At 42.7% G+C, this 27,160-nt stretch overlaps 1 protein-coding gene across 1 annotated transcript; it reads right to left on the bottom strand.

Annotated features, from left to right (window-relative positions):
• Positions 1 to 26,904, bottom strand: LOC308105196 (regulator of G-protein signaling 9-like; the record flags this gene model as incomplete). The annotated part of the gene is given in 21 exon segments (XM_080455831.1): positions 1 to 72; positions 103 to 214; positions 469 to 698; positions 700 to 894; positions 3,375 to 3,489; positions 4,676 to 4,758; positions 5,342 to 5,480; positions 7,488 to 7,575; positions 8,400 to 8,515; positions 9,201 to 9,314; positions 10,397 to 10,458; positions 11,897 to 11,926; positions 13,446 to 13,508; positions 15,949 to 16,030; positions 16,257 to 16,333; positions 16,594 to 16,652; positions 16,738 to 16,789; positions 16,959 to 17,065; positions 17,598 to 17,648; positions 22,019 to 22,115; positions 26,836 to 26,904. Coding segments are annotated over 21 exon segments (2,013 nt in total).
• Between the last annotated feature and the right edge of the window lie 256 nt (positions 26,905 to 27,160).

Here is a 27,160-nt window from a genome sequence, read left to right as displayed (position 1 = left end):
TTAGCCTGTCCCGTCCTGGGGGCTCAGACTCTCCCACGGGCAAATGATCTCCTTGGTCCCTCCTCCTCCTCCTCCTCCTCCTCCTCCTCCTCCTCCTCCTCCTCCTCCTCCTCCTCCTCCCCGAGAGGCCACCCTGCTGTCCTCCTCCTCGTCCTCTGAGTCTATGGGATAGATCCTACACTCTGGAGGGATGTCCACTTTGATCTGGAAAAAACTGGAACACACAGAATTAGGCAGTGATGGAAGAAGTAATTTCTTTTTTTTACTTAAGTAAAAGTATCAATACTGAAATGTAGATAATACTCTGTTACAAGTAGAAGTCCCGCATTCAAAATTGCACTCGAGTAAAAGTACAAAAGTATTGGCATCAAAATATACTCAAGGTACCAAAAGTAAAAGTACTCATTGTGCAAAACGTCCCATTTCACACAAGTTCAAAATGTCGATTATGTCGGCGTTCCGACTCACTTGGCGATACGTCTGGGCGGGACCTGCGAGGGCTGCTCCGCGCTGATTGGCTGGACCCGGCTGCCGCCGCCGCCGCCGGTAGCGGTCGGGGGGGCGGGGCACTTGGGCGACAGGCCGGCGAACACGCTGGCGGCGGGGGCACAGCCCCGCCTCAGCAGGCGGCCCAGAGAGAGAGCCACGCTCCGGGACTTGGTCGTCACCGCCGGCGGCGCGGCAGCGGCGGCGGGGGACGGCCTTGGCCTCGCCGTTGGCCTCGGCCTCGGAGGGCGGCGTGCTCTCTATGGCCACGCTGATGGGGGAGGGGCAGGCGGGGGTGTGGGGGAGGAAGAAGGGGAGGGGCGGCGAGGCGTTGGCGTTGGCGGGCGGGGGCTCGGTGATGCCGGCGTAGACGGACAGGTGGGGGACGGGAGCGGTGAAGCGGCAAAGCTGTGAGGTCAAAGGTCAAAGGAAGGGTGTCGCATGAAGGTCGTAGACTGATGTGAACTATGAACTAATCACATTATACTATGTACTCCATGTGTGTATTAAATCACTTATTATATACTGAATGTGTGTAGTAAATCACATATTATATACTGAATATGTGTAGTAAATCACATATTATATACTGAATATGTGTAGTAAATCACATATTATATACTGAATATGTGTAGTAAATCACATATTATATACTGAATATGTGTAGTAAATCACATATTATATACTGAATGTGTGTAGTAAATCACATATTATATACTGAATATGTGTAGTAAATCACATATTATGTACTCCATGTGTATCTATTAAATCACATTATGTACTACATGTGTACTAGTAAATAACATTATGTACTACATACTGATTATGTGTATTAAATCATATATTATGTACTCCATGTGTACTAGTAAATCACATATTATGTACTGTAAACTCAATACTTTTTAATGCATAGATTTATACACCAACATGGTATTGAACCTAAATGCAATGTTAGGAAAGTGTCCCATCTCGTGGCCATCAGAGGTACTGCACATTCAAATTATTACTTATCCAACACAAACGTTTTGTAATTGATGTTATTCTCACTTCATATCTCACTTCAGTAGATAATCATAGACAGCTGTCTATCAGCGTATGACACATGATCACAAAATGTACTTCCATTTCAAGGCTTCCATGGACATTTAACACACTGACTGGAAATGGTCGTGTCTTGACTTCTTGTTTATGACAACAGAGAATGAGAGATGACAACAGAAAACAGTGAGGAAAGTACTGTGTTGAGTAAAAGTCCCGTATTCAAAATTGAATGAACAGGATGCACATATAAAGACATACAGGAGGATATGAGCTGCTTTAAAAAAAAACTTTATTGACAGATGATGACAATGCAAACAGTATGTTTTATGAGTGACTATGACTGTATTGACAGATGATGACAAAGACCACTGTACTATGGACATTAAGTTGAGCTACTGATAAAAACCACAAGACGGCATGAGTGACAAACCATGGAAAACTAAAAGAAAACATGTTTGAAAATATGCTACAGTATATGAAAATGACTGTAGGAAACGATCTGCCTATCTGACTATGAAGAGATGTATTATTTTAGCACGGTAATGTGTCTGCCATTACTCCATTACTCCATTACTCCATTACTCCATTACTCCAATACTCCATTACTCCATTACTCCATTACTCCATTACTCCCAGAAATGAACACACTGACCCCCCAAAGTCCTAATGTGTCTCGATATAAACTGCTCAAAAAAATAAAGGGAACACTTTGATCCCTTAATTCTTTTGAGTTTTTTCATGAACTGTGTACATAATGAAAACTGCTCAATAGAATTAAGGGATCAAAGTGTTCCCTTTATTTTTTTGAGCAGTGTAGTTACTCTTACTCTGTTCTGTTATAATTCATTAAAAAGGTTATACTGACTCGGCAGCTCTATTTACACAGCTTTACAACTCAAGGCTGTTGCCTATTATATACTTATCCAACACCTGCTTAACACCTAAGTTTTCTGAAAAACTTCTGTTTTTGATTCAAATTACTATATATATATATATATATATATATATATATATATATATATATATATATATATATATATATATATATTTATTTATTTTTTAAATCATGTTGCTATCATTGTTGTCGGGTGAAAACCATGTTTCCCAAAACCGTTCCTTTTTTATTATTATTTTAAAAAGGATATATATTTTTTGAAAATAGCAGATCTACAAGCACACAACGCCGTAGATCTGCTATTTTCACTACTTTTGTGCGAAACTCTTGTGTGATGAAGAAAGGCTTTAATCTATGAAAACATTTGGAAACTTGGAGACACAAGGTGGTTTCTGCCGGACAGTGACGATATACTAGCCTGGCTCCAGCCCCTGAAATCGCTATAGCCTCGCATTCAGGGTCTGGTGAAGCTGTTGAAGCTCGGTTGAAAAAAATCTAACCGCCGGCCCCGCTTATCCAGTATATGAACCAATCGCTAAAGAGTCCCACTTTGGCCACGCCCCCATCTCAAAAAACGGCTGCACTGAGAGGGCTTTCAGACTGAATAATGGAGAGAAACTAAATGAAAATTCAGGCTGAGTGTCAGGCTAACGATACATAGTAACAACTAAAACGACACAGATGCTTTCCCAGATTGAAAGGTATAACAACTAGAGGTGTAACGATATAGTAACTGCATCGAAAAATCGATTCAAATTTTCAACGATCTACTATATCGATATGCAAACAGCAAAATATCGCATCGTTTGACTTTGTATCGTATCGAATCGTTCTGCGATGCAAATAATCGATTTTATCGATACTAAGTACTCGTGGGGGCCGGCGGGTTGGGCGGGGGGGCGGTCGGTTGGGGGGGCGGTGCGACGGGCTTCTTGCTGAGTTTGCTCATGACCTGCGTGATGTCCGGCACGGCGGTGCGCGCCCTCTGCTCCGCCTCCATCTGCCTCACGATGATGGGGCTGAGGCCGGGCTGACGCTTCCTGGTGTTCTGCTCCAACTGGATGTCACTGTGGGGGGGGGGGAAGGGCAGAGAGAGAGAGAGAGAGAGAGAGAGAGAGAGAGAGAGAGAGAGAGAGAGAGAAAGAGACACAGAGAGAGAGAGAGAGAGGGAGAGAGAGAGAGAGAGAGAGACACAGAGAGAGAGAGAGAGAGGGAGAGAGAGAGAGAGAGAGAGAGAGAGAGAGAGAGAGAGAGAGAGAGAGAGAGAGAGAGAGAGAGAGAGAAATTTTGAAAATACTTTGTCAGAAATGATTAAAATAAGTAAATAAATAAATACATTCACGATACATTTCCCATGCCTACATCATTTGGCGCAAGTTTCAGGGGCAGACACTCACTAAAAAGAGAGTTTAATAGTGCTTACAGAAACTGTTCCAAATATACCTACCTTTTTAACAAATCATTTCTTTAGCTACACTGGTGTTACCTCTAGGCTTTATGCCCTCATGTATTCTTAGATGTTTTGTAATGGTGTGATGGTTATTTTTTATGCAATTGCCTATTGTAGCACTTTGAGATCTTCACAGATATTAGGTGCATAAATAAAATCCATTATTATTATTGTTATTATTAGAGCACCGAAGTCTGACGTAATTTACACATCCTACCTGGGTCGCGTTTTTTCCCCCCCGTTCTGAATTCCCATAGACGTGTTTAATATTACGTCAAATAAAAATAAACAAATGATCCCGGCGGTTTGACTCTTATGGATATGAAGCATCAACGGACGGTGAGAAAACGCTAATGTTACTTCTGCCGAATTAGTTAAATTTCCGCCAGAAACGGATTGTATCAAATATGAGTGACTGACTATCATAAACGATACAGAGCCACCTCCCTGACAATATCTCTCTATATATATATATAATATAAACGATACTGAGCCACCTCCCTGACAATATCTATCTTATATATAATATAAACGATACAGAGCCACCTCCCTGACAATATCGCAGAGACAGTTTGCTTATTTTTGGACCCCAATTCTTACATGAGACGATTATGATGACCCAATGTTATTCTCCATAGAGAACTTACTTTACGACCCAGAGGATGAACGAGTGACGTCAGGACTTCTGTACTCTATGATGTAGTGAGTCACAGCGTTTTAGCTCAACAGTGTATAAATGGTGTAGCTCAATGGAGTATGATAGGATGGATGGTATGGTGTGTGTATGATAGGATGAAACCTACGTGAACTTGTGCTCTTCAGGGGTTATTGCGTTCTTCATGGTCTCCTTAAACACTGGCGACTTTATGAAACGATTATATGAGTCCTGGAATGACAGACCACACGCGCACATGCGCGCACACACACACACACACACACACACACACACACACACACACACACACACACACACACACACACACACACACACACACACACACACACACACACAAAGGTTTGTAGTACTTTTTTTTACGACGACCACATGCTACGAACAAAATTGTTATGGCTCATAAGAAAACATTGTTATTGACAAGACAAGACAACCTTTCATACTGGTTTACTGCAGTGCCAACCCAACTTGTTCTGAGAGCTTGACTCCCTCCGCTCCCCCCCCCACTCAGTAATCTGATCCAATTAATAATAGCTGAGTAGCATTAAAACACTAATGTTTTTTCAGGACGTACCTTCTTCATTAACATGTAGATGTGAGTCTGTGCGTACCTTCTTCATTAACATGTAGATGTGAGTCTGTGCGTACCTTCTTCATTAACATGTAGATGTGAGTCTGTGCGTACCTTCTTCATTAACATGTAGATGTGAGTCTGTGCGTACCTTCTTCATTAACATGTAGATGTGAGTCTGTGCGTACCTTCTTCATTAACATGTAGATGTGAGTCTAGACGTACCTTCTTCATTAACATGTAGATGTGAGTCTGTGCTGCATCCATGGCGTATCGGTGTGGATGCTTCAGGCCATTCACTGTGACGGCCATCGTCTTGCCATCTATGTTGATCCACCGGGGGGCGCCACGGGCCAGGAATGTCCTGAGAGCAGGAAGGGAAGATCAGGAAAACACTGGACACAAGAACCATGGCAGTTTGGATGTTTTTGATGGGTGTGATGATGTTTTGCAGAATTGACTGCTTACGGAAAACGCTGCAAATTCAAAGTTACTGTGCCTGTCTCAGACAAGTCCCTAAGGATTAACGTATAGCCCTATATTTATTTGTATAATATATAATGTTTCATTATTGTCATTCATTATTGTCATTCTATTCTATTTTTTTCCTCCATTATATCTATGTAGCACAATCTGCCCCAAAGTCCCAACAACAATTCTCTGCTTGTACCACAAGTCAGTGACAAATAGGGACATTTTGAACTTTACATGCATGTGTCAGTATTCAGTCAGCATGGTAAGGAAGAAAGGATGGAATGGAATATGAATCCATGATATTTTATCCACCAACACTGAGACAAAATGTAATAGAAGATGGGTCTAAAACAGTGGTTCCCAAACTATGGGCCCAAATTATTTTGGGGGGTCCCCAGATGATCAAACAATGTTGCTTTCTCACTCAACGGTAAACAGACCAACATACGTCAAACTAAATGTAATGCCTACAATTCCAAGTGCTTGTCAGGGTGGGGGGTCCCCAGTTGAATAGTCTGGGAACCCTTAGTTCTGAAAGACACAGTAGAGACACTTGAGCCAAATTCAAATACCTAAAATCTCGGCGACTCGCTCACTCCCACTCGGTCACTCCGACTTCGAACCGGATGTAGTCGGGTTCCAATTGTTCATTTGCTTCTTGGAGGAGGCGAGTGGAGTCGAGTGGAGGAGGCGAGGAGGCTCTCCACTTCTGCATTGAGCGAGTGTACATGAAGTGTACGCTCGACCAGTCTCCACAGCTCCTTGCGGCAGACTTCCGCATCACGCGTACACGTTTTTTTTGTGTTTTTTTTCCCTTCTCCCGTGACGTATACATGGTCCTCCTCCACATGTGGCCACACAAACAATGCTTGAAACCCGAAACCAACCACCGCCACCCACCCCCCCTTCGCCCCCCGCCGCCGCCGCTCACTCACTGCGCAACTCACACACACACACACACGCTTAACTAAAACGCGATGTGAAGACACACATTTAATGCTGAATTATATAGCTTCAGCTGATAAAGTAACTGAAAAGACCGCAACAAGCCACTGGCTTTATTGCGTTGTATGATATAAAGCATAATACAATTATATACATTGTAATATATTGTGCACACTTCTTCTGTCTCAAAGGCTGATAGTTCATTTCTCTCCTTGCATCATGCCTCAATGCAGTGCACGGATTACTATAAATGACTATGACAAAGATTATGTTTAAAAGAATGTATTGTATTTATATGTGGACTGAATATTGAATGATGTAATTCAGAGTCAGACATACTCTGTTATATACAGTGGCAAAGCAGCAGTGCCGTGCGGGACTGCTGCGGGGGGTGTGGGGTGGGGGGTCTGGGGACTGTACGAGCAAAAAGAGGGACAGGTCAGGATTTCATTCATAAATGTAAGTTTGCTCATCCTGGCGCTTCGTTCACTATTTCAGGAATAAATGGCTTTGCACAAAATGTTAACTATAAAGATAACAATGTGGCCATCCATCCACATTGATGAATTGTCTATTCTTATATTCTGTATTATTCTATACCTACATATTATTCTATGCATGTATATTTTCATCCACGCCTCTGCTCTGGTCCAGCTGTATGAAACGTCATAAGTGATCGCGGAATTTGCCGTCGCTTAGAAATGACGCTTCTAGTGCATTCCAATCCTGTGAGGCCAACAGGTCGACCACTCCGTCCTCGCAAATAATCCTCGGCTCCTCGCAGGGGCGGGGCTTATAGGCGCGAGTGGAGGAAGCGAGGAGAGTGAGCGAGTGACCGAGTTTGGGGGATTGGAATTTAGCTTTGGAAACCAACAGCAAATGATCACTGTTATTATTCTCAACTACCACAAGGTGACCCTGTTGGACTCATAAATTAGCTTAAATAGCTTACGTGTAGATCTCCTGGGATGTCTCCATTATGGTGTCAAGTTTCCCCCATTTCATCTCCTCACAACCCTCCCAGAAAGCAAGGTTCTCAACTGGGAGAGGAGAGGAGAGGAGAGGAGAGGAGAGGAGAGGAGAGGAGAGGAGAGGAGAGGAGAGGAGAGGAGAGGAGAGGAGAGGAGAGGAGAGGAGAGGTAAATGTAATCAGATTAATATAATAATAACACAATCAAGTTTCAACTAAATGTGTCTGTATTGTAAACAGTAGGCAAGAAAACGATCATAACTGTCCATGTCATACCACTAACTCATGATGAAGTGAAACTTTCAGTAACATACAGCGGCAGCCATCAGCGCTGTGTCCTGTCTATCCAGCATTGGATTGTAAGCTAAAACAGTGGTCCTAAAAATGGGGTACGGGGACCGCCAGGGGTCCTTGTGGGGGTTCCAGGGGATCCCCAGCAAAATTGGTTAAAATCAGTTTAACCACTTTGACGTTATGCATCAGCTATTGGAGAACTTTTATGAACAATTTGTAATATTTTTTTAATGTTTTAACTCCACAAATCTTGTATGGGGGGTCCCGGCCACTAAATATTTTCAGATGGGGGTCCTTCGACAAATACATATTCATTTTGAGGTCCCTGACATGAAAGGTTTGAGAGCCATAGAGCCAATCAGTTTGTGTAAAACAAAAATCTAATTTGTGCGATGTGTTGTGAGCTTGTATATCTGCTATTTTCAAAAAGCAGATGGTTAAATAGCTGTGGTGGTTAAACTTGATTTTGACGCTATATATATAAACACATTTTGCTGAGGACCGGCCTGGAACCCCCTCAAGGACCCCTGGGGGTCCCCGGACACCACTTTGAGAACCCCTGCTGTATATGCCTTCATTAACAAGGGAGATAACACATACCACTGAACTCTTTCTTCAGGAAGAGTCTGAAATCGTCTCGTCCTCGAGGGTCAGACAGCAGCTCTCCAAAGCTGAAGGTCCACCTCTCCACACGCTGCTTAGTTGGATGTTCCACACTGACACACACATGCACACACACACACACACACACACACACACACACACACACACACACACACACACACACACACACACGCGCACGCACGCACGCACGCACGCACGCACGCACACACACACGCACACACACACACACACACACACACACACACACACACACACACACACACATACACAGACACACACACACACACGCACACGCACACGCACACGCACACAGATGCAGACAGAGAGACACACATAAATCATTGATGTTGTCGTTGTTGTTTCAGTGTTGATTTCGTCGACTAAAACTACAACTTTCACTGACGAAAACTAAATAAAAACTAAGCTACGATGACTAAAACTAAGACTAAATATATTGACAGACATAGTGACTGACAGAAAATAGCAGATCTACAAGCTCACAGCGTGTCGCGCTGCGACGCGCTGTGAGCTGGTAGATCTGCTATTTTCAGCATGCAACCAAGTGTAAAATCAGACATTACGACACCATCAAGGCACCGCCAGAATACATTTTAGTCGGCTAAATCAACTGTAGATTTAGTCGACTAAAACTAGACAAAAACTAAAACAAATTCAGATGACTAAAATATGACTAAAACTAAATCAAAATTTGCTGTTCAAAATCAACACTGTTGTTACTACGACCGTTATGTGAAGGCCTGCGCTCAGCAGACTCACCTGGTCATGTTTAGGTCCCAGTAAGTGGCGTCATCAGTGAGCCAGGGGTTGCTGGGAAGACACTTGGCCAGGAAGGGGTCATGGTTGTTATAGACTGTTGTGTATTTCACCAGGCTACACACACACACACACACACACACACACACACACACACACACACACACACACACACACACACACACACACACACACACACACACACACACACACACACACACACACACAGTTTTCATTAGTCAGTAACCTGTGGGGCTGGCTGGGGGGCCGTGAGGATATTGCTTGTGGGCCCCCCCCAAAAAAATTGGCGAAATACTCAGATTTTAGCGATAATATAACATCACTTTAACTCTATATACTTTGGCTATTTGAAAATAGTACAGGGCTCACCGCATCACGTCATGACATTGTTTAAAACGTCTTGAGAAAATAATGTTTTTGAAATATTTTAACGACACAAATCTTGCACAAAATCCTTTCAGATGGAGGTCTGCGTCCAAATACATTGATTTGGCAGGAAAAACCTTTGAGAACCACTGCCTCAGACAAACCCCGACAAGGCTCACCCAGCCTATGGATACAGTATGTCATTACTAGATATCAGTGATTCTTAACCAGTGGTCCGGGGACCACCAGTGGTCCTTGAGGGGGTTGCAGGTGGTCCCCAGCTAAATGATGGAGAGTTGGTAACCAAATGGACCCTTATAGATCTTTAGAGATTCTTGAGAGCTCTTGACCCTTACGGGTTCATTTGGTTTCATTTTACGCTCTCAAGAGTCAAATTATCGTTAAACATCTGCATTACTTAATTAAAGTAAAGAATTGTTATTTTGACCAATGTTTGCCTGTTATCCCTCCTATGGTACCAACATCAATACAACATGGATGGAATTGTGGACAAAATCTTATCCAACGATAACAAAATATTCTAAGTCTTGGGTCTGAGAGTCTATATCTCATCAAACGGTGGTTCCGTGGCTCAAATGCCGAAATAAATAATGGACCTTGAGATGAAAAAAGGTTGAAAACCACTGCTATATATGATCTCATTAATGCCTACCTGTCCTGCATAATGTCTGTGTGACACAAGCAACAAGCGTCGGGCAAAAGATAACCTCTTTATTTTGTGGGACACAATTCTTCATCATGATGTACAGGTGAGATTTAATGTGAGCTGTTAGGATGAGGCTATAGCTTACGCTCCAATAGACACGGAGGACTTCACCCTGGGCCTCATGATGGCCGACTCTGTGAAGATCATCTGTAGAGACACAACACAACCTTTTAACCTTTAACCTTTAACCTCTGTGAAGATCATCTGTTAGAGACACGACACAAAAACAATGACCTTCAACGACTGAAACCCTGAGGCTGATTTTGTCGTTTGTTTTCCAGTTTCTCTTAAAAGCTACAGCTGATAAAAAAAACATGGCAGGCTAGTAAGCAACGCCACTGTAGCTAATAAAAAGAATAATGGGTGTGTTATGTTCCAGCTCGGCACACCATGTCTCTACGCTCAGTCTTTGCCTTTTCATTAGTACCAGTGTTGATTTAGTCGACTAAAACTATGACGAAAAATGTTCGTCGACTACCTTTTTTGGACGAAAACTAAATAAAAACAAAAAAAACTGACTAAAACTATGACTAAATATATTGACAATTCTGTCAACAAATAAAACTAGACTAGAATGTTAGGGAGGGACTAGTGGAGAAGAGACTACTAAACTAAACTAAAACTAAAAGACAAGTCGTTTTATGTTTGGTTGCGCTCGGGTGTTGCGCTCTTAAAATAGCAGATCTACAACCTCACAATGCGTCGCAGTGAGCTTATCATGGTGATTGAAGGAAGACTTTAAACTAGCGACCGGAAGCATATAGTATTTATGACATGTTTATTAAGGTAATAAAATTAAGTGTAAAGTTCGCCAAAAACCCATCCGCTTGAATAGAGCCTAATTGCTTCTGAAACCAGCAGGGGTGAAACAGTGAGACTATAAGCCATTCATGTGAACTGTCACTTCCTATATAGCCTCCATTTACAACCCAGATGCTAACCCCTTGGTCCAGAGCCAAGGGTGTGCCAATGATCAAGCATAGACAGTAGCCAACAATGTCAAAGCACATTGACACACCTAAATCTAACACAGCCGTTATTCATGTGATTAGCTGAAGCTGTGTTGCTTACAACACGGTGTACAATAAGGTCAGCCTTATGCAGCCTGCCATGTTTTTACCCTGCTGTAGTTCTTAACAAACTACAAAATCAAAATCAGCCAATAGGGTTTAATCCCGCCTTTCTTATGACAAATAGTAAAAATATGTTGTGAGCTGATCATCTATTTTTTATATGACAAAATCTGAATTACGACGGTGTCGCTTCGCTTGCCCAAAAGAAGAAATCTTATTTTCGTCAAGCAACACCATTATGCGATGCAGTATAAATTCAGCTTCATGGATTATTAAAACATTGTGTGCACTTACCAACAATGCTATACACAACTCAAAACATGTTCATAGCTTGCTCCATATATGGGCTCTTAAAATGTCCAATATGAAACATTATGACATTGTTTTACAAAGAAGCCAATGAAATGATTCCATATATTTTCTGGTGTGAGCATACTGAACACAGAATAGGAACAACATAACCCATTATTAATATGTTGTGATGGAGTGAATTTCACAAAAAACACACTTACAATTCTTTCATAGAAGTCTGGTGTTTTGACCTGGACAGAGAAAAAACATACTTAATGTCATGTCAGAGATGAATGATTCAATAATAGGATACAATCAAAGCTCTTGTTCACTTTGAAATATAAATACTGCAATACCGTAGTGTGACTCAGAGCAAATGAAGAGTGAGTGAGTGAGTGTGTGTGTGTGTGTGTGTGTGTGTGTGTGTGTGTGTGTGTGTGTGTGTGTGTGTGTGTGTGTGTGTGTGTGTGTGTGTGTGTGTGTGTGTGTGTGTGTGTGTGTGTGTGTGTGTGTGTGTGTGTGTGTGTGTGTGTGTGTGTGTGTGTGTGTGTGTGTGCGTGCGTGTGTGGTGGAGGGTTATGAACACAATGAAAGAGCCGTGAGAGAAACCTGCAGAAAACGACAAAAGAGAAAAGAGAAGAGAGGAGATGAGAAAACAAGAAAGAACAGAACAAGTTCAGAACGTTACAGACATACAGAACAATCCTATCCAATCCTACTCTAACCCTAGAACCCTCTATTCACAAACAAACAATACACACGTAAAAAGGAACAAAAAGATAGTCACAGCCTTGTGTTTCACAGGGAACGGAGAGGATTAAGTAAGTAAGTAGGTTCTCAAAGTGGAGTCCAGGGACCCTTAGGGGTCCCCGTGGGGTCCCCAACTAAATTAGTTGATTTAGCATAAAATTTAGTTTAACCACTTTAACCCTATAATACATTGGCTATTTTTCAAAAACAAATCTGGGAAACAAAAAATGAAAAGAAAACTTTGGAATTGTTTATGAAACATTTTAACAACACTAATGTGTATGGAGAATTTTCAGATGGCGGTCTGCTGCCAAATATGTACATGTAATGTACAAAATGTTTGAGAAATAAACCATTTTACTGTCCCACTGTTTACTGTGGGACTGTGAGAGGACTCTGTTATAGTACAGTTTACTGTGAGAGGACTCTGTTATAGTACAGTTTACTGTGAGAGGACTCTGTTATAGTACAGTTTACTGTGAGAGGACTCTGTTATAGTACAGTTTACTGTGAGAGGACTCTGTTATAGTACAGTTTACTGTGAGAGGACTGTTATAGTACAGTTTACTGTGAGAGGACTCTGTTATAGTACAGTTTACTGTGAGAGGACTCTGTTATAGTACAGTTTACTGTGAGAGGACTCTGTTATAGTACAGTTTACTGTGAGAGGACTCTGTTATAGTACAGTTTACTGTGAGAGGACTCTGTTACAGTACAGTTTACTGTGAGAGGACTCTGTTATAGTACAGTTTACTGTGAGAGGACTCTGTTATAGTACAGTTTACTGTGAGAGGACTCTGTTATAGTACAGTTTACTGTGAGAGGACTCTGTTATAGTACAGTTTACATTCAACCAAACACCTTGACTTAGATTATCAGTGAATAAAGCCTCTTAACTAATATAAGCTGAAGCACGTGCGCGAGCACACACACAGGGACACACGCGCAGTCGCGCACACACACACACCCCCACACACACCCCCCCACACACACCCACAAACACAGGGACGCACCTGGTACCTCGTCTGAATTAGGATCTGCAAAGCGTTCAAGTCCATAGTCCATCGCCGAGGCTGTCCCTGGCTGCGCACACGCACACACACACACACGTATGAATGTCGGCATAAAGGAGAGTATAGTTAAGTTTCCATGTGGCATATGTCTTCATGATACAATAAGCATGTCACTCAGTACTCTATGGGTAAAAGTAACAGCGTCTCTTTTTGCCTCCTTTTTGGTCATCCCATATTGTTGAAACCCTCTAACAACCACACACACACACACACACACACACACACACACACACACACACACACACACACACACACACACACACACACACACACACACACACACACACACACACACACACACACACACACACACATTTTCCCTACTACTGTCTCAGAGGAGGGCTGTGGGCAGTGCAGAAACCCACCTACCAGTGACATCATCGATAGGGAATCCAAGCTAATAGAAACTGCAGGCTTTCTATTCCTGGAAAGTTAACATGCTATAATAGAAGCCATTGTTCTCGCGTTAATAAAAAAACTACAATAGAAACTGTGAAACCCCCTCTCTCTCTCTCTCTCTCTCTCACTCTGTCTGTCTGTCGGTCTGTCTGTCTGTCTCTCGTGTGTGTGTGTGCGTGCGCGCGTGCGTGTGTGCGTGCGCGTGTGTGTGTGTGTGTGTGTGTGTGTGTGTGTGTGTGTGTGTGTGTGTGTGTGTGTGTGTGTGTGTGTGTGTGTGTGTGTGTGTGTGTGTGTGTGTGTGTGTGTGCGTGTGTGCGTGTGTGCGTGCGTGCACACCACATATCTTAAAAGTTTATTTTCATGGTGGGCCATGTTGTTGCGTCAGTGAGAACACAAGGTTAGTTCCTTGTGTGGTGAAATATTAACCATCCCTGGTCTTTTCCTGGGAGCGTTAGCACCATGCTAATGAGGCCTCATGGGTAGAGATGATGAGCTTCATGGGTTTCTGAAACTATGGGTCTTTACCCATTTTTGGGTTGACACTTTTTTAAAGTAAATATCCCTTCTTTCCTACGTTGTTTTTAATCCCATTAAGGCCGATTCTACAAATGCCTTCTAAATCAGTAGTTATTACACTTTCAAAATGTTTCAAAAATGTTCAAAAATAGCAGATGTACAAGCTCAGAGCGCGGCACGAAGTGACGCGCTGTGAGCTTGTACATCTGCTATTTTTGAATAGCCAACACACAAAAAGATTACACAGATGCTTTCCCAGTTTTTGTTATCATTTCAGACTTACACTCACACGACCTACATGCTCACTGAGCTTGTAGATCGTCTATTTTCACTATAAAATAGGGCTATGAAGTGATTAATTAATAACGTATTTGTAAGTCTGAGTCTCCGAAACCCTCTTTTGGGGTTTGAGCTGAAAAGTCTGGGAACTTTGATTTACACGCTTTTGTTCTGTCTGTCTCTCGGTCTCTTGTGTGTGTGTGCGGTCGGTTGCGTGCATGTGTGTGTGTGCGGTCGGTTGCGTGCATAGAGACACACGGGGACTACAAATTTCACGCCCACTTTTGAGACAGCGCCGCTACTCGAGGTCCGTTAGAACGATGAACTGCAGCTGCCAATGCAATCCCTATGAGAGGATATGAGAATTAGCCTACTTTTGAAATATTCCTACATTAACTGGAGACGATATTGATTTAAATAAAAATATGTTTCCAAATGTATGGAGTGTCTTTGTCAACATATCTTCTTGTTTTCTTAATAGTTGATGTGTTTCACATTTAATTTGCCACTTTAACGAGTTACCCATAATGCTAACACAGCAGAGGGTAGACAGCAGACGGGCATTTCAGTGACATCACTGTCTTTACGAGCGCCGAGCGCCGACCGACAGCGTACCCACTGTAGAGGCAGGAGAGGCGGTCGCCTGCCCAACTAAGGTCTCGCCTCCCCTAAAAAAAAAAATAACCCGAAAATGTGTCATTGCGTGCTTAATGTCCTCAAAGTCACGCATCCAACAAGCTTTGAACTGAGCAGATTGGACCTTCTGTTCCAGAGATAATGACCAAAACCTATTGAAAACGGCCACTTTCGCCAGTTTTCTGGGTATTGAAAACCTCAAGGGATGCGTCCGTGATGCGACCACTTAAAGTCTGGATCTCCGATGCTAGCGGTTTTGACATACTGATGGAGTATATTATAGTATATTGTGGGTAGTATATCGAGATGAAAGATATGGGACATTAAAAAGGACAAATTAAACAAATGGGACAGATTATTAGAACACAAAAAAAATCGCTACAGCCTCAGTAGTTAACCAGTGAAATGACGGTATTTTACAATGCCTCTCATAGAGATTGCATTGAGAGCTGCAGTTCATCGTTCTAACGGACCCCGAGTGTCAAAAGTGGGCGTGGATTTGTAGGCCTTCCGCTTCCGGCCGTGTGTCTCTATGTGTGTGTGTGCGGTCGGTTGCGTGCATGTGTGTGCATGTGTGTGTGTGCGCGCGTGCGTGCGTGCGTGCGTGCTCACTTTCTTACCGGAGGTCTGTGAACCACCCAGTAGGCTCTCTCCTGGCAGTCAAACACCACAAGGTCTGGCTTTTTACGTTCCTTACCCGCTCTGGGATAACACACACACACACACACACACACACACACACAAAAATCCTTGATTATGCAGGCTAAAATCCAGATTTTGTGATGACATATGCAGGGATTTTATGTGATTGTTTTGCCAAAAGTTGTGAAAATATTGGAAAATATGTGATTTTATGCGATGAAATTGCGGGAAGTAGCAAAATATGTGGAAATATGCTAACACATGCGCATAATCGCATAGTCCTTACCTGTACTGTTCTTTAGCCTGCATCACTATGAAGTCCCATTTGTGGTTCATCCATTTATGAAGACGGTTGTACTGCTCCTGAACACACAAAGCACCATAATGTCACCACAGGACAGACAACATGCTAAATGTTACATTATAACACTGATTCTCAACCGCTGTCACTTCAAAGGCCGACATTTTGATACGATCTCTATCTCTGGGACACCAATCTACCGTGAAATCCTCTATCCGCTATTACAGGTGTGTGTGTGTGCGTGTGTGTGTGTGTGTGTGTGTGTGTGTGTGTGTGTGTGTGTGTGTGTGTGTGTGTGTGCGTGCGCGCGTGTGTGTCTCACCTGCTCATACAGCTCTAGGATCCCTTTCTTGCGAATGTTTCTCTTTGCCAGATAGATCGCTTATAGAAACAACATTGAGATCATTATTAGAAGATGTAAACAGATAGTAGATGATGTGATGTGTAAGAAACATTTCAAACTCACCGTAGTCGGTATCCTCCACAGGCCACTGCTGTGCAGGCCAAAAGTATGGTGTCTGAGAAAGGACATAATGGTAAAATATGGTGTCTGAGAAAGGACATAATGGTAACATATGGTGTCTGAGAAAGGACATAATGGTTAAATATGGTGTCTGAGAAAGGACATAATGGTAACATATGGTGTCTGAGAAAGGACATAATGGTAACATATTTGTGGTCGTTTACCTGGAAGCGGTACAGAGATGCGTTGGGTTTGACCACTAAGCGCTTGTGGTCCTGTAAGGGGTAGATGTAACCAAAGGCCACAAACAGAGTAGCCATACTCCTGGCCTCTGAGGAGCAGAGAGAGATCACATTTTACAACATTCACACTGCCATGGCACCAATATCGGTTGTTTTGTTCTTCATGCAGAGTCGCGCCAGAGTAAGGCCCAAGCAAAGCGAGTACCCACGCCGAACGAGTATCCACGCCGAACGAGTACCCACGCAGAACGAGTACCCACGCAGAACGAGTACCCACGCCGAACGAGTACCCACGCCGAACGAGTACCCACGCCGAACGAGTACCCACGCCGAACGAGTGTTGATTTCGACGACTAAAACTATGACGAAAATTTTCGTCGACTACCTTTTTTCACAGACGAAAACTAAATAAAAAATACAAAATAAAATAAAACTATCACTAAATATATTGACAATTTTGTTTACAAAATAAAAACAAATTTTTGGTGTACCCCATCACACAAAGATTTGGCCCCTTTCCTGCAGTAACTCTGAGGACCCCCTAGGGGTCCCGGACCTCCTGTTGAAGACACCTGGTCTAGGACAAAATGTCTGGCTGGGCTCTGTTGCCTTATTTCTCACCTTGTTCGTCTGTCTGGAATCTGTTGGCGAGCCACGCTACTATGTCTTCACCTGAGGACAGAGAGGACATGCGGTTCAGTCTGTCAGCAATACATCCAAAAATAAAACATAATAAAAAAAAATCACCATTGTTAACACTCAAAAACCCGAAAATTCGGCACAATTTGCACACCCTTCACTTCATGTACCTATACCTAAAATGGCTCATTCTCAGGAGTCATTGTCATTCATATGGTGTGTTCCATTTTTATGATTGTGTTTTCAATTTTGCCCTGCAGTGTGCTGTAAATGCTTGGTAGTGTGCAGCACATGCTTAGTTGTGTGTACTCAATGAATGGTATGTGTGTCATTTGAAAATATGTCTGTGTGTACCAAATGAAAACACGACTTCCATGTGTTCCAGTTTTGTGTGTGCAGATTTGAGGAAGCCGTTATTGTTTTGAGAAACGTGTGTTAACAATGGTGAAAAACTGTATCATGTTGACCAAAGTGTGCAACAGTTAAAAAAAGATTGATTTCTATGAGTGTCGGAGGCAGACATATACCAGTGAAAGATTATATCAAAAATAACTTTTGTTTGATTGAAAAAAAGAAAAAGGCCATGGTATGACTTAGATATCTAGACTAAAACTAGCACCATTGACATAAGACATAATGATTTAAGACAACAGCATAGTTAGTAATGAGTGTGTGCGTGTGTGTGTGTGTGTGTGTGTGTGTGTGTGTGTGTGTGTGTGTGTGTGTGTGTGTGTGTGTGTGTGTGTGTGTGTGTGTGTGTGTGTGTGTGTGTGTGTGTGTGTGTGTGTGTGTGTGTGTGTGTGTGTGTGTGTGTGTGTGTGTGTGTATGTGTGTGTGTGCGTCTTTAAATGTCACAGCCTCTCTGAGAAGAGACTGCTGGAGGGTTAATAATCTGAGAGAGAGAGAGAGAGAGAGAGAGAGAGAGAGAGAGAGAGAGAGAGAGAGAGAGAGAGAGAGAGAGAGAGAGAGAGAGAGAGAGGGAGGGAGAGTTGGGGAGAAAGACAGAGAGACAGAAGTGGGAAAGGAGAGGAAAGGAAAGGAGAAACAGAGATAAAACAAAAAGCAACATGTCTCCTGGTCAATTGACAGCTGGGCTTCAATCATGTGTTTTATCATCAACAACCCATCACTCCATCTTCTCTCTCTCTCTCGTTCCCCCTCTTCTGTTTCTCTCACAATGTGTTGTACAACCACCTATTATTTTCTTAACCATTATTCTATCCATACGTTCTTTGATCAATCAAATAACCGAGAAGCACGTTTTTCAATTCTGTATCGTTTAATATGTCAACGAATCGATTAACCACGTAAGCGTTATTTTTTACCTTCGTCACACAACGGTGTTGTGCAAGAAAAAATTTAAATAGCCAATCTAACAGCTGTGTTGTATGTATCTGATTTGTTAGTTTGTTAGTTGGTGTTTAGATTTTTTTTCACCAACATGCACAACATAGGGATCGACTGTTACTCGATTATTTTGATTCAATTAGCGATTATCAATTATTTTTTTAATGATCTATTAAACCGATCAGTTCGGTTAACCGTTGCACACCTATGTTGCTTCTTCCTTTTCCCCCTCTTTTTTCTTCCTCTCATGATCTTCTTCTTTTATCCTTTTCCTCGCTCCATCACCCACTCCATCCTCCTCCACCCCCTCCCACCACCTCCCCCTCCCACCGCCTCCTCAGTGTCTCCTCCTCCTCGGTAAAGGACGGGGGTTGTCATGGAGATGGGATCTCAGGCTCTTAAGTTTCAAACCAAAGCTCAGTGACACTCTATGCAGAAACACAATATGCACTCATCACCGTGTTAGAGAGTGTTACTGATGAGCAGCATGTGTGTGTGTGTGTGTGTGTGTGTGTGTGTGTGTGTGTGTGTGTGTGTGTGTGTGTGCGTGCGTGCGTGCGTGCACGCATGCGTGTTGATGTGCATTTTTGTGAATGTGTGACTGTTTGAATGTCATCTGCGTGCAGCGTGCAGCCCGTGCGTTCGGCCGTGTGCACAATCCATGCGTGCGTGCATGCAATAGTGTCAATATGTCACTTCCTGTTTGATGTATTTAACGCTGAGGAAGGCCGACGTGCCGAGACGCGTCCGTTTCTCTAGATAGACATGTCTGCTGCGGCTGTTCATCTTTAACAGAATAAACCAAGAACATAACTGAAGAGAGTGCGGATGTTCCTTTATTATATGTATTCTCAAGAATCTGCACCCAGTTAACCCCAAGAGACTACTCCTCAAGACTCCCCTTGAGTAGAGCACGCCTTCTCCTGACGGTATTATCCGGTAGGAGAGTTGCCTTCATTGCATGTCTCACCTGTGATAGCGTGTGGTATAGAGGTGATAGTGTGGTATAGGTACCTGTAATAACGTGTGGTATAGAGGTGATAGTGTGGTATAGGCACCTGTAATAGCGTGTGGTATAGAGGTGATAGTGTGGTATAGGTACCTGTAATAGCGTGTGGTATAGAGGTGATAGTGTGGTATAGGTACCTGTGATAGCGTGTGGTATAGAGGTGATAGTGTGGTATAGGTACCTGTGATAGCGTGTGGTATAGAGGTGATAGTGTGGTATACCTGTAATAGCGTGTGGTATAGAGGTGATAGTGTGGTATAGAGGTGATAGTGTGGTATACCTGTAATAGCGTGTGGTATAGAGGTGATAGTGTGGTATAGAGGTGATAGTGTGGTATACCTGTAATAGCGTGTGGTATAGAGGTGATAGTGTGGTATAGAGGTGATAGTGTGGTATAGAGGTGATAGTGTGGTATACCTGTAATAGAGTGTGGTATAGAGGTGATAGTGTGGTATAGAGGTGATAGTGTGGTATACCTGTAATAGCGTGTGGTATAGAGGTGATAGTGTGGTATAGAGGTGATAGTGTGGTATACCTGTAATAGCGTGTGGTATAGAAGTGATAGTGTGGTATAGGTACCTGTAATAGCATGTGGTATAGAGGTGATAGTGTGGTATAGGTACCTGTAATAGCATGTGGTATAGAGGTGATAGTGTGGTATACCTGTAATAGCGTGTGGTATAGAGGTGATAGTGTGGTATAGGTACCTGTAATAGCGTGTGGTATAGAGGTGATAGTGTGATATACCTGTAATAGCGTGTGGTATAGAGGTGATAGTGTGGTATAGGTACCTGTAATAGCGTGTGGTATAGAGGTGATAGTGTGGTATAGGTACCTGTAATAGCGTGTGGTATAGAGGTGATAGTGTGGTATAGAGGTGATAGTGTGATATACCTGTAATAGCGTGTGGTATAGAGGTGATAGTGTGGTATAGGTACCTGTAATAGCGTGTGGTATAGAGGTGATAGTGTGGTATAGGTACCTGTAATAGCGTGTGGTATAGAGGTGATAGTGTGGTATAGAGGTGATAGTGTGGTATACCTGTAATAGCGTGTGGTATAGAGGTGATAGTGTGGTATAGGTACCTGTAATAGCGTGTGGTATAGAAGTGATAGTGTGGTATAGGTACCTGTAATAGCGTGTGGTATAGAGGTGATAGTGTGGTATAGGTACCTGTAATAGCGTGTGGTATAGAGGTGATAGTGTGGTATAGGTACCTGTAATAGCGTGTGGTATAGAGGTGATAGTGTGGTATAGGTACCTGTAATAGCGTGTGGTAGAGGTGATAGTGTGGTATACCTGTAATAGTGTGTGGTATAGAGGTGATAGTGTGGTATACCTGTAATAGCGTGTGGTATAGAGGTGATAGTGTGGTATACCTGTAATAGCGTGTGGTATAGAGGTGATAGTGTGGTATAGGTACCTGTAATAGTGTGTGGTATAGAGGTGATAGTGTGGTATAGGTACCTGTAATAGCGTGTGGTATAGAGGTGATAGTGTGGTATACCTGTAATAGCGTGTGGTATAGAGGTGATAGTGTGGTAGAGGTACCTGTAATAGCGTGTGGTATAGAGGTGATAGTGTGGTAGACCTGTAATAGCGTGTGTGGTATAGAGGTGATAGTGTGGTATACCTGTAATAGCGTGTGGTATAGAGGTGATAGTGTGGTATAGGCACCTGTAATAGCGTGTGGTATAGAGGTGATAGTGTGGTATACCTGTAATAGCGTGTGGTATAGAGGTGATAGTGTGGTATAGGCACCTGTAATAGCGTGTGGTATAGAGGTGATAGTGTGGTATACCTGTAATAGCGTGTGGTATAGAGGTGATAGTGTGGTAGAGGTACCTGTAATAGCGTGTGGTATAGAGGTGATAGTGTGGTAGACCTGTAATAGCGTGTGTGGTATAGAGGTGATAGTGTGGTATACCTGTAATAGCGTGTGGTATAGAGGTGATAGTGTGGTATACCTGTAATAGCGTGTGGTATAGAGGTGATAGTGTGGTATACCTGTAATAGCGTGTGGTATAGAGGTGATAGTGTGGTATACCTGTAATAGCGTGTGGTATAGAGGTGATAGCCAGTCTCTGGGGTTGAGACTTGACTCCTGTGTTTGGATCTTGCATCTCCAGCATCACTGCTTCCATCTGTGGAGGGAGGGGGAGGACAAAGGTTACCGTGGGGAGGGGGTCACAGGTCACCATGACAACACGTGGTGGAAGCCGTCGTTATGAAGGGCTGGACAGGACGACACTGAACAGGTCATGTTGTAGGTCACATGGTGGTTGCAATATGTCTCTCTCTCTCTCTCTGAATGTCTGTCTGTCTGTCTGTCTGTCTGTCTGTCCCAACCAGTGGTGTAATGGTGATTTTTTTCCCAGGGGAACAGTATTTTAATGACGTCACATGCACAAGCGTGCAAGCTCACCGCCACCGGTAAACCTGTTATGCAAAGCAGCCGTTTGGGTACTTGGCTCGTGAAGCTAGGGGGTGAACATTTACCAGTATCCCGTGTACCGACCAAAACACACTGGCCCCTGCAACCACCTGGAATGACCTACAGCTTAAATTAAAGATCTGTTCTCTCATAACATACAGTAATTTTAAATCTTTGATTGCAGACCTACCCACACATGTCTGCAACTGCTTCTAAACTTGTGTTGTATCACACGTTAGGGGAAAGATTCTGTTTTGTTTTGTGTTATCATTGATGTGAATATTAATGTGAAAATGAAATTGTACTTACACTGTGATGCATCTCGACGACTGTGTTAGTGAGTGTTACTGATGAGCAGCATGTGTGTGTGTGTGTGTGTGTGTGTGTGTGTGTGTGTGTGTGTGTGTGTGTGTGTGTGTGTGTGTGTGTGTGTGTGTGTGTGTGTGTGTGTGTGTGTGTGTGTGTGTGTGTGTGTGTGTGTGTGTGTGTGTGTGTGTGCCTGTGACTCTGGGCAGTGTTTGATGTGGCCTTGTTGTTTGAAGTCACGTTGAAGAGGCCCTTAGGGGCCCCGGTCGGTCAGAGCCAGACCAAAGCGTTCTTTGATGCCCAGTAGGCCCCTCACAATTATTTCATAATCGTCTAATCAGAAATATTTGAGATAATTATTTTTGCATAATCATCATAATCGCACATTTTTCAAATATAAAAAAACACAAATAGTAGATCTACAAGCTTACAACGCGTCACTTCATGATGCGTTGTAAGCTTGTATATCAGCTATTTCTGCTATTTTTACATGTATAAAATTCTTAAATATGTCAATAATTTATTTGTATATTTCAGTTACAAATTGTGTCTGCTTATCTTTTTGTTTCACCACTTCCAATGATACTTGTTAATGCATTCTCTCTCTCTCTCTCTCTCTCTCTCTCTCTCTCTCTCTCTCTCTCTCTCTCTCTCTCTCTCTCTCTCTCTCTCTCTCTCTCTCTCTCTTGCAACTCAAATCTTTGCTTCTGGGGATTCTACAAATGTCTTCTAAGGGCACGCTCTCACCGCACTTTTATTTTACCTCTGGGGCAGAATCTGCCAATGCATTGTCAATATAAATGCGTGGATTCACGCAAGAGCTGCTCTACGCGACTTGTCCATTTGAAGCAGAAAACTGCTGGAGGCAGGAGCTGATTTTCCCCCTCTGTCCAATTGGGTGAGTGGAAGGCGGACCGTCCCAAGACTCAGGAAGCTACGGGGGAGGGTCCTGAAAGTGAGTGACAGGTTTTTTAGAATCCGCTGGCTGCAAAAAACTGTGGCCGCGCACAACCTGCGTTTAACAGCAGCCAGCCAACTTTTGGTGAGAGAGCGCCCTAAATCAGTTTTTTTCATTTATTTATATATTTTTATACGTATGTTGCTATAACCAGTGGTTCTCAAACATTTCCATGTCAAAGACCCCCAAAATGATATGTATTTTTGCCACGGAACCCCATCTCATAATATGTTGTTCCAGGGACCCCCAGAAGCACTGTCTGCAGATCGGAGTTAAAAATGTTTGCTTTAAAACGTATATATAAAGATTTGCACACATTTTCCACAATTTTTCAAAAGATTGCCAAAGAAATCTTAAAATGACACAGATGCGTTCCCGGTCTTAATGGATTAACACCCCCAAAAAAAATCACTTATACAGCAGTAGAGCAGCTGTTCACAGTCAGTATTATAGTGTCTGTGCTGTGGACACAACAGGTTGCCTCATGGTGTAGACGTAGTGCATGGATTAGCAGTGTGTCAGGGAGTGGCTAGTGTTGATACTGATACTGATACTGATCCAGGCTTAATGCTTATTAAACTGAAGCACATTGTCACGCAGGAACAGCAGCAAGACTGTATGATACAGTAGTGCAGTGGTTTTCAACCTTTTTCATGCCAAGGACCCCCTAAATTGTTATACATTTGGCCGCGGACCACCATTTGAAAATGCTTTGTGCCAGGGACCCCCCAGAAGCAAAGATATCAGTTCATTTTTTGCTTTAAAAAAATATAAATATTCAAAGATATGCTACACTTTTTCAAGGTTTTTCAAAAATAGCAGATATATCTGCTATTTTTGAATAGACAAAGCTAAGCGGTTAAAAATGATGATGGTGGCGCTATTAACTCATTTCGCTGGGGGACCTCCTGGTACTCCCTCAGGGACCACTGGTGGTCCCCGGACCACTAGTTGAAAACCACTGCTGTAGTGTAAAGGTACACATATATTATTATAATTAAACTGAAGCACATTATCACACAGGAACAGCAGCAGATGAAACACAGACTGTATGATGATACTGTGTACAGGTACACATGTCCAGGGTGACAAGATGGAAATCACACTGACATTTCACTACCACAGCCGTTTCCCAACATGTGGGGCCGGGCCCACAGGTGGGCCGCCAACGCTTTGGGAGATGGTCAAGAGAGCCCTGATGCAGAGAAGGTTGAGAACCAATGCAATGACTAGACAGAGCATTGCATCACTTTTATAATGGATTCATCTGAGTGGTATTGACTATTTTTCTTTATTTACTCAATATAGGTTTTATGCTATCAGTTTTTAGATCATCAAATTATGGTAAAATCCTATAATAAAGAGTACAAAATGATGGTAAATGCTCATCACACTGCATCTTCTGAACCCAAATCTTGAACATTGCCTGTTTCCCCAGCCCGGAAACAAATATAACAATAAACATTCATTTCATAACATGGAACAAAGACAAGCATTCAATCTCACATTGTATGATGCTACTGTCTGTTTTCACAGTGTTGTGTTGTGTTGAGGGCTATGTTATTGTTATTGTGCTTGTTATGTGCTGTATGTAATTGTTCACTGCTTTCTTGTCAGTGCTAGTAAACTAAATTCCTGTTGAGAAGCATAAGATAAAGACAGGCTGCATGTAATCTGTAATCAGGAACGCATCTGTGTAATTTTAAGATTTATTTGGCTATTCAAAAACAGCTCGTAGCACGGCACCGAGTGGCGCGCTATGAGCTTGTAGATCTGCAATTTTATTTTTGAAAAATCTTGGAAAATGTGTGCAAATCTTTGAATATATAAATATATATATATATAAAATGTATGTTTTAAAGCGAACATTTTTAACTCCGATCTGTGCTTCTGAGGGTCCCTGGAACAACATATTTTGAGATGGGGGTCCGCGGCCAAATGCATATCATTTTTGGGTGGTCCTTGACATGGAAAAGTTGGAGCAAGATTTTTCCAAAAATAGCAGATCTACAAGCTTATAGCGCTGCACTCATGCCACGCTATGAGCTTGTAGATCTGCTATTTTTTAATAGCCAAAGAAACAGATGCGTTTCCGGAGTTAATGGGTTCATTTTAGCTTTCTCCTGTATCTGTCCACCTCACACTAAACTGAACTGATTTGCCTTCAAGCTTCATCTCAGAGCCCAAATATTTCTTGATAATATAGCAACATAAGTTTTTCAGAAAACTGTTAGGATTTAGAAGATATGTGTAGAATCGGCCTCAGGTCTTATTAAGGGTCTGTGTTTAAGTCAGACAGACTGTACGAACATCAGGGTTTCTGGAAAACAGGGGGGATTCTATGAGAAATCTTAACTGCTTGAACCCCAGGCAGCCAGCATCCATATTCTGTGTGGGTGCGGACATTGGCCAAAAATAACCGATCTACAAGCTCACAAATATAGCAGGCCAAGTACAGAGCCAACTCAGGTCCAATTTATTAAGTCTAGACAAGAGGGTTAAAATATTGCTTTCTTGTTTTCTTTTATTTGGTAATGATTAACAATTTGCAAAAGAATCAATGCCTGTCTATCCAGACAGACACACTGGAGAATGGACACACAGACAGACAGACATCCAGACAGACAGACAGACAGACAGACAGACAGACAGACAGACAGACAGACAGACAGACAGACAGACAGACAGACAGACAGACAGACAGACAGACAGACACACTGGAGAATGAACACACATCCAGACAAAACATGCAACCTGTATGCATTGCATTGTGTTTCTATAGAATGGCCATTGCATTGAGGGACTAGCAGTATATCATAAACAGCAGCCAGTGTCTGCAGGTATAGTTAGTCTGTACGCCATGATCATCAAGGTAAACAATAACAGACACAATCAGTGTTGTTATCATGACAGAAACGTTTCTTTTCCCCCCTTTTCTATGATGAACAATTTGTTAAGAATCAATCAAAGACAGACACACTGGAGACTGGACTCACATCCAGACAAAACATGCAGCAACCTGTATGAATGAATAGTGTTTCTAGAGAATGGCCATTGAGGGACTAGTATAGACAGACAGCAGCCATGTGTGTCTGCAGGTATTAAGCCATGATCAAGGTGCATAATAGTCAGTGTTGTTATTATTATGACAGAACTGACAGCCTACCTTCTTGAGACATGCCATCCTGGGTCGGTACCTCTGTCCGTGATCCTTCATTGCGTTCCTGATGGTCATGGTTGTTGTTTTTGATGCTGTCTATGTCTGTCTCTCTCCTCCTCTTCCACTGAACTGTCTGTCTGTCTCCCTGCACCTCTTCCACTGAAATGTCTGTCTGTCTGTCTCTCTCCTCCTCTTCCACTGAACTGTCTGTCTCTCTCCTCCTCTTCCACTGAACTGTCTGTCTCTCTCCTCCTCTTCCACTGATGGCTCAGTGAGCCTGTGTCTGTATCGTGCTGTGATACTGGAGGGGGGATTGGCAGGAGCAGAGCAG

The sequence above is a fragment of the Gymnoscopelus braueri genome (genome assembly GCF_963280865.1).
Source record: "Gymnoscopelus braueri genome assembly, chromosome: 17".
Classification (NCBI taxonomy): Eukaryota; Metazoa; Chordata; class Actinopteri; order Myctophiformes; family Myctophidae; genus Gymnoscopelus; species Gymnoscopelus braueri.
This window is presented reverse-complemented; position numbering and strand designations above follow the sequence as displayed.